General features: G+C 47.2%; 1 protein-coding gene and 1 pseudogene across 1 annotated transcript in view; one reads left to right on the top strand and one right to left on the bottom strand.

Moving 5' to 3' along the window:
* Nucleotides 1-2,036: 2,036 nt before the first annotated feature.
* The window catches only part of LOC117668030 (zinc-binding protein A33-like), an 18,879-nt gene continuing 12,838 nt past the window's right edge, over nt 2,037-8,077 (bottom strand). Inside the window, exons 6-8 of the mRNA XM_087888130.1 lie at nt 5,407-5,429; nt 3,722-4,080; nt 2,037-3,166 (exon numbers count right to left, since the gene is read on the bottom strand). Coding sequence (XP_087744256.1) covers nt 2,637-3,166; nt 3,722-4,080; nt 5,407-5,429 — 912 coding nt within the window. The 3' untranslated portion in view covers nt 2,037-2,636. The remainder of the gene's footprint in view (nt 3,167-3,721; nt 4,081-5,406; nt 5,430-8,077) is intronic.
* On the top strand, nt 5,836-6,819 carry LOC148115607 (uncharacterized; annotated as a pseudogene).

The following is an 8,077-nucleotide window of genomic DNA, read 5'->3' as shown; positions in this document are numbered from 1 at the left end:
ATTGCCCCCAACAATCTGGGTCCTCATTTTACCCACCTTGGAAGGATCGAAGGCTGAGTCAACCTTGAGTCTGGCGAGATTTGATCCGCCAAATTGCAGTCAGTCAGTCAGTCAGCAGAATTAGCCTGCAGTACTGGATTCCAATCACTGTGCCACTGTGGCTCACTCCAATGCTCCAGAACCTGCTCTTTTTCAAATTCCATCTTTATTTTTCTGGTTTCACTCTCCCTTTTATTTTGATTTTCAGAGCATTAAGAGCAGTGGTGGCGCAGTGGTTAGAATGCAGTATTGCAGGCTAATTCAGCTCACTACCAGTAGTTTGACCCTGACCGGCTCAAGGTTGATTCAGCCTTCCATTCTTCCGAGGTCAGTAAAATGAGGACCCAAATTGTTAGGGGCAACACGTTGACTCGATAAACTGCTTAGAAAGGGCTGTAAGGCACTATGAAGCGATATATAAGTGCTATTGTATTAGCCTGAAAGATAGATCAACAGATGAAGTCTGGGTCATTTATGCATAATTGCTTTCCAACATTCTGTGGGGCCAGGAAGCATAATTTAAAAATAAATAAATAAATAAATAATAAAAGAGAAGTCAAGATAGCAAATCGGGCACAAAAGTAAAGAAATTCATTTATTATTAAAGTTCTTGCTGGAAATAAGGACAAATCTTTAAAAAGGCATCTTTAGGGAAGGCAAAAATGTAGGGCTTTGCTGCTATTTCGTATATTATCTGGATTTTTGTGGCCCAGATCTTATAGGTCTACATAGGGACATGAGGATAGCTAACTTACGACAGTTGCAATAATCATGGTGGTGATGGTCCCTTAGGGCTTAGGCCACGGAGGCCTGCAAGGGAACAACCAGCACCTTGAATTGGACCGGAAGCAAATCGACAACCAATGCAGCTTGCGAATTTCACTGAAATATGTCCATTACTGCTCAAGCCACTGCATTCCCTATCAGTGGAAGCTTCTGGCTGGTCTCCAAGGGCAGCCCCAGGGAGAATGTGCTGCAGTAGTCAAAAGTTTCCTCACATGTTCTATTGGGCCTGTTGTTGTTTGACCATGAACTAACTAACAATGGCTTATTAAGTCTTTGCCTTCTCTTAGTTTGGCCTGATTAAAGGAGGTGGCAACTGAGTCACCCTAGAGACTAGGGTGGTCACAGCTGGCTGAGACTGCTGAAGGCCTTAGGCCTCTACTTCAAATCCAGTGTGGCGCTGCTGCCGTCACGTCCTGCCCTGCAGGGATGAGCTGGGATGGCTGTGGCTTTGCACCACACTACAATACCCCACCGGCCACACATGGCCTGTGTCAGGCCTCCCACAGCCTCTCCCCTGCACTCTGCTTCATGACCCCCACAATCACATGACTGCAACTGGGAGTGCCAGAATTGAGATCACTGAGCAAAGTAGTCCCATAGGCATCTTGCTTAATTACCATTTTGCCCAGTGACCGAGATTCCTGTCCCAGTTGTGGTTATAAGTCAAGACTCGCTGTAAAGTACTATAGGAGATTGTGCCTCAATGCAGAGAACTCTGATTCAGGTAAAAATTCAGTTCAGCTGTAAACTCAATGATTGGATTTGCACAATTCATTTGATCTTAAGCCTATGTGGACCAAATGCAGATAAACAAACTGCATTGTAGCTTAGTGTGCTGGCAGAGTTCATATAATGGGCAAGGAAGCTGAACACAAAGAATCACAATCTAATTATTTGTTCTTTTAACATATTTTCTTTTAACAAGAAAGATAAAATACAAAACAGAAAAAAAGAAGAAAACAATAATGACGATTTTGTATATTAAATACAAAATCGTATATATTGTTTGATCTGTGGTGCTATATATAACAGAATTTCTAACAAAATCTATATGATAACCTAGTTATTTGTCATTCAGTCCCTTCTGACTTTTTGTAAATTGAAGATACATCAACTCAATTCAATTTGCGTTGCCATATTTTCTAATACCACAAATGATTCCAGTTTTCACCACATCCATAAAGCAGCCCAATTACCTTCTGACTTCTACATTTCTTTAAAAGAAACATTTTATTGAAATTGTTTTAGAGAAAACGTATAAACAATCATAAACAGAAAACATGGAAGAATAAAAGGCATGTTTGCAATCATAATAGGGTTAGAGTTGTTTTGCTGTGCACCTATAGCATTATACAGTGATGAGAGAAAACCATCCCTTGTTACAGATACAAACACAACCAAGTATTGGAATATTTGAACATCTCTACTAAGGCCTTCCCAACCAAGGGCAGAAAATATGGCTTGCTGTCACTGTTTTTGCCTGCAGTGGAATGCATTGAAAGCAGGTAAAAAATCTTGCACCACAGGTGGACAGAGGCAACCTCTATCCTCACTACGGTCAACGGGTCAAGGTAATTAAGCATGTGGGAAATAGAAGGTCAACTTGAAAGCTACACTTATAGCAGTCCCTGCACCTAGAACAACCATCATGGACCACAATAGTCAGGTCAGACCAGTTTCGAACCTTTGAGCGATTGCTTGCAAAGAGGGAATAGCATGAACTTTCTCTTAAAACAGCCATCCTAACGCACCTCTATGTTTTCAACTTTCACTAGGCTGTTCTTTGCAATGCCACACCCTGAGCTAAGATCTCAAAGCTCCAGACCCCACACCCAGAGGGTGCAGTTGCTTCGAGTGCTGAGAAAGGGCAGCATGGAAGCACGCTTGGAAAAGGCAGCTTGGAAGGTGTAGATGTGGGCCATGCTGCTGCTGTTGTAAAAAGAGAGCTGCCCCCCTTCAAAGTCCAGGTAAACCCCAACTTTCCCCATCTTCCCACAGACCGAGAGGGGCGTACGGGGCTCACTCAGAGCTTGGTATTCTCCCGCCTTCAGCTCAATAGCCCACACCCCTTCCTGGGGCAGAAAGTTCAGCTTCTCCTTGCGCTTCACAGTCTTTTTGGCCATCCCCACTATCCAATCGGTGCTGTCCTCGACATCGATCTCCCAGTAGAAGCGGCCAGTGGTAATGCCCTTCCGTCCCACCACACACGGTGTGGCGGTGAAGGTCTCCGGCGTTTCTTGCCACAACCGTCGGCCAGGACTGAACTTGACCCCGGTGGCTTTTTGCACAAGTTCCAAGCTGGGATGAGCTGAGTTGCAGTCCAATGTGATTCTTGGAGGGACTGGAGAGGAAAGATGGAAAGAATTCAGAATGAACAAGAACGGACTTGTGCAACAGGTTATTGCAGGAGTATAAAGTGGCCCAGGAAAAAAATTAGACACAAATGAATTTGATAATAGCCAGCTGTTAATAAAGCTACTGCCATCCTCAACATGTCTGAAGCTTCCTTTCTCTCTTTTAGCCCAAACTACATTATGGTGTAATAATATATAATGGGGTAATTAGAGCGGTTAAGCAATTATATTTGGAAGAGTTAGTGTTAAATGGAAACCAGGCCACCAAAGAACATGGTGGCTCGACACCATCAAAGCTGGACAACAGCCAGAGCATAGAAGAACTCAGAGAAGCAGTGCAAGATTGGAAGGTGTGGAGAGAACTGGCCCATAGAATCACCAAGAGTTGGACATGACTGAATGGATAACGTCATCATCATCTTCATCATCACATTACAGGGTTATTGCTGTGGAGTACATAGCCTTATATTTCCACAAAAAAAAATAGGGTATAAAAGTAATAAACCAATAACCTGTACATTTGATCTAAAACCTCAACTCACCTGGATGTAGCTCACCCAGGAGCTCCTTCCAGGCATAGAATTGCAGAGGTCCTTTAAACTCGCCCAGGTTCAAGTCTACAGCCACCACTCCATCTTCTTCCTCCTCTTCTTTCTCCTCTTCTTCTTCCTCTGCTGTCTCTTCTTCTTCATCTTCTTCTTCTTCTTCCTCCTCCTCCTCCTCCTCTTCTTTTTCCTCCTCTTCCTCCTCTTCTTTTTCCTCCTCTTCCTCCTCATCAATGTCTTCATCAATCTCATTCTCACACTCATCTGTGTCTTCCCTGCTGGCCCCCAGCCCGTCTTCTCCTACCAGTTCAGCATCTAAGTCAGGTTCCTCCGGAGCTCCTTGTTCCTTATGGACCCTGTAGGAGAAGAGCATCCCAAGGATCAGCCATTTAAGAATAACCTGCCCCAGTAGCAATAACACTGAAGACTTATATACCGCTTCACAGTGCTTTACAGCCCTCTCTAAGCAGTTTTACAGAGTCAGCATTATGGCCCCTAAACAATCTGGGTCCTCCTTTTGCCAACCTCGGAAGGATGGAAGGCTGAGTCAACCTTGAGCCTGGTGAGATTCAAACTGCCAAATTGCAGGCAGCCGGCAGTCAGCAGACTCACCCAAGAAAATCTCCACTTTTTCTTTTTGTAGTTTTACAGAGATTTTGGAAGTGGTTTGGGTAGGAGCCAAAGGGCCAGAAGAACATTTTCCATCCCAATTAAACTTTTTGTGGCCAAATCAACCTTCCTTTGCCTCTACTCCCAAGAAGGAAGAGGAGCCAACTTTATAATTGTAGCAGAGGTTTATTTTAATGGAAGTAAACAAGGAGCCATCTTCCCTTCCGTATACTGCATGGAGGAGCTTCACCTACTCATTTTGGCAAATCAAGCAGCTTCTGAAAGGTGGAAGTCATGCCTACAGTGAGGAGGCAAAGTAATGTACCCTGTATCAGGGGTGTCAAACTCAAGGCCTGCAGGACGGATCCAGCCCGCAAGGTGTTTAGATCCGGCCCATGGGGCTGCCGTAGAAACAGTGAAGGACTGGCTGAAGTGCTTCTGCCAGTGAAAACGGAGCTTGGGAGGGCCACGGTAGAGCTCAGGAGCCCGTTTTCACTGATAGACCACTCAGGCCACCACAGGTGTCCCCGACACGAGTGACATCAAGCTGGCCACGCACCCCCACCCCCCACGGTCAAACACAACCCTGCTGTGGCCATCAATGAATTTGAGTTTGACACACTTGCCCTGTAGGGTCAGCCCTCCCTGTTGGTTCATGCTTTTCTTCCTTTCATATATTTATTATATAGGTAGTCTGGGACTTAACAACCATTCATTGAGAGATCGAAGTTACAATGCTAAAAAGAGGGATTTACAACCGATCCTCACATTTACAGCTGTTGGTCGTGATCAGGAGACAGGTGCTTGACAAGCCGCCTGCATTTACGATAGTTGCCACATTTTGGGGGGGGGGTGTCACGTGACGGCTATTTGCGATTTTCCAAGCTGGCTTGGAGCAAGCAAAGTCAATAGGGGGAAGCTGGATTGGCTTAATGACTGCACTGATTCACTTAACAACAGTGGCAAAAAAAAGGTTGGGGGCGACATTTAACAACCACCTTGCTTATCAAAGGAAATGTTGGTCCTAACTTTGGCTGTAATGTGAGGTATAAGAAAAGAGAAACACTACTTACCTTTCTAGCAACTCTTTTACCTCCTGTGGGAGGGAAGGGGAGAGAGAGAGAGAGGGAGAGGGAGAGGGAGAGAGAGAGAGAGAGAGAGAGAGAGAGAGAGAGAGAGAGAGAGAGAGAGAGAGAGAGGAAGAGGGAGAGAGAGAACAGTCAAAATAATTCTTTCTGTAGGTTATCACCCACTTTCCTGTCAAAGAGTTCTGCATTTTAATGGTGCACAACAGATTTTTGCTCTCAGTAGATCAGGGGCGTCAAACTCAAGGTCTGCAGGGCAGATCTGGGCCACTGAGTGCTTCCAGCACCCTGGAACCAGTAAAGGACCAGCCTGCAGTGCCCCCCTCATTCATGATTTAGTTCAGGAGGGTGGGGTGGAACTGGCTGGGATCACGGAGACCTGGTTGGGCCACGAGGGGAGAGGTCCCCCTTGTGGAGATGTGCCCACCAGGCTTCCTCGCATTTCATCAGCCGAGGGCCCAGGGGAGGGGCGGTGGGGTAGCGGTGATTATTAAAGAAAGTCTTAGTCCGAGGGAGGCCACTGTTCATCAGATAGCTGGCTGTGAGTCCCTCTTTGTGAAGTGGGGTCATAAGGTGCAGATGGGTTTGCTGACTATGTACCTGGCTCCCTGCCACGTGGCAGCTGCCCTGCCTGAGCTGCTCGACGTAATAGCCGGGGTAGCGGTGGATACCCCCAGGCTTATGGTCATGGGGGATTTCAACCTGCCATCCGTCGGTGAAACGTCGGAAGCGGCTCTGGAGTTCATGGCCTCCATGACGGCCATGGACCTGATCCAGTTAGTTCATGACCCCACCCACACTGGAGGACACACGCTGGACTTGATTTTTCTCTCTGATCAGTGGTTGAATGATCTCACAATGGGGGACCTAGTCATTAAGCCCTTGTCATGGACAGATCATTCGCTCCTTCAGTTGGACTTTTGGACCGCTTCCCCTCGCTGCAGGGAGACGGAACCGACCAGGTGGTTCTGTCCCATGCGCCTGATGGATCCCGAGAGGTTCCTGATGGAGCTTGGGCCATTCCCTGAGGCTCTGACTCACGGCTCGGCTGAGGAACTGGCGGCCGCCTGGGACAGGGCGGCCGCCGGAGCCTTGGACCGCGTCGCACCTTTGCAGCCTCTGACCCGGTGCTGTTCTCAATTGGCTCCTTGGTTCTCCAAGGAGCTGAGAGAGATGAAGCGCCGGAAAAGATGCCTAGAGAGTGATTGAAGGTCCAGCCGCACCGAATCTGACCGGACACTGGTGAGGTCTTATATCAAGACCTACCTAGTGGCAATAAGAGTGGCGAAATCTAACTATTTTTCCACTTATTGCGTCTGCAGAGAACTGCCCAGCCGCCCTGTTCAGGGTGACCCGCTCTCTTCTTCGGGTGGGAATGAGGGAGGACCCCTTGCAGGGTAGAGCTGAGGATTTTGGACAGTTCCTGCATGATAAAATCGCTCAGATTCGGGCCGGCCTGGACTCTGATTGGATAGCCTCGGACGGGATGACGGAGGTGAGTCTTGAGAGTGTTACCTGGGAAGAGTTTGACCATGTGACTCCTGAGGACATGGACAGGATTTTGGGGAGGCTTAACGCTACCACGTTTACTGGACCCGTGTCCCTCCTGGTTGGTGCTGGCCTCCCGGGAGGTTACACGAGGCTGGTTTCAGGAGATTACCAATGCTTCATTGAGTAAGGGTGTCTTCCCATCCACCCTGAAAGAGGCGGTGGTGAGGCCCCTCCTCAAGAAGCCTTCCCTGGACCCGGGAGTCACTCACAGTCACTCACGCCCTCGTCACTTCCCGGCTGGACTATTGTAATGCTCTCTACATGGGACTCCCCTTGAGGAGCACCGGGAGGCTCCAGCTGGTCCAGAATGCAGCCGTGCGAGTAATAATGGGGGCGACTCGTCGCTCCCATGTAACACCCTTCTTGCGCGAGCTGCACTGGCTCCCTGTGGTCTTCCGGGTGCGTTTCAAGGTGTTGGTAACCACCTTTAAAGCGCTCCATGGCTTAGGACCTGGTTATCTACAGGACCGCATTCTGCCACCGATTGCCTCTCACTGACCAATACGCTCCCACAGAGTGCCTCGTCAGGGTGCCGTCAGCCAAACAATGTAGGCTGGCGACCCCCAGAGGGAGAGCCTTCTTTGGAATGAATTGCCCCCTGGATATACGAAGGATCCCCGACCTCCGCGCCTTCCGTCGTGCTCTGAAAACCCTATTATTCCAGCAAGCTGGTCTTACTGGATAAAAGGTTTTAAATTGGGTTTTGATAGGGTTTTAAAATTATTTTAACTGGATGTTTTAAATTTGGCCTATGATTGAATTATTTTAATAAGTTTTTAATTTTTGTTGTACATTGTTTTTACCATGGCTATTCACCGCCCTGAGTCCCTCGGGAGAAGGGCGGTATATAAATATAATAAACTAAACTAAACTAAACTAAACCCTGCCAACGAAAACGGAGCTGGTGAAATGCTATCATAACAAATATAGAAGAAACAAAAATTGAGGACTGTAGAGTCACAGTGCTTGATATGGCACTGAAAACCCAAGGTGATATAAAGCGCATGTACTGATCGATCTCTCTTTTATAGGAACAAACATTGTGGAATCTAGCAATTGTTACAGGAAATCAACTCTTACTTATTTTATTTAAGAAAATGGATTTGGC

The sequence above is a fragment of the Pantherophis guttatus genome, chromosome 2, assembly GCF_059756535.1.
Source record: "Pantherophis guttatus breed Tessera chromosome 2, ASM5975653v1, whole genome shotgun sequence".
NCBI classification, from domain to species: domain Eukaryota; kingdom Metazoa; phylum Chordata; class Lepidosauria; order Squamata; family Colubridae; genus Pantherophis; species Pantherophis guttatus.
This window is presented reverse-complemented; position numbering and strand designations above follow the sequence as displayed.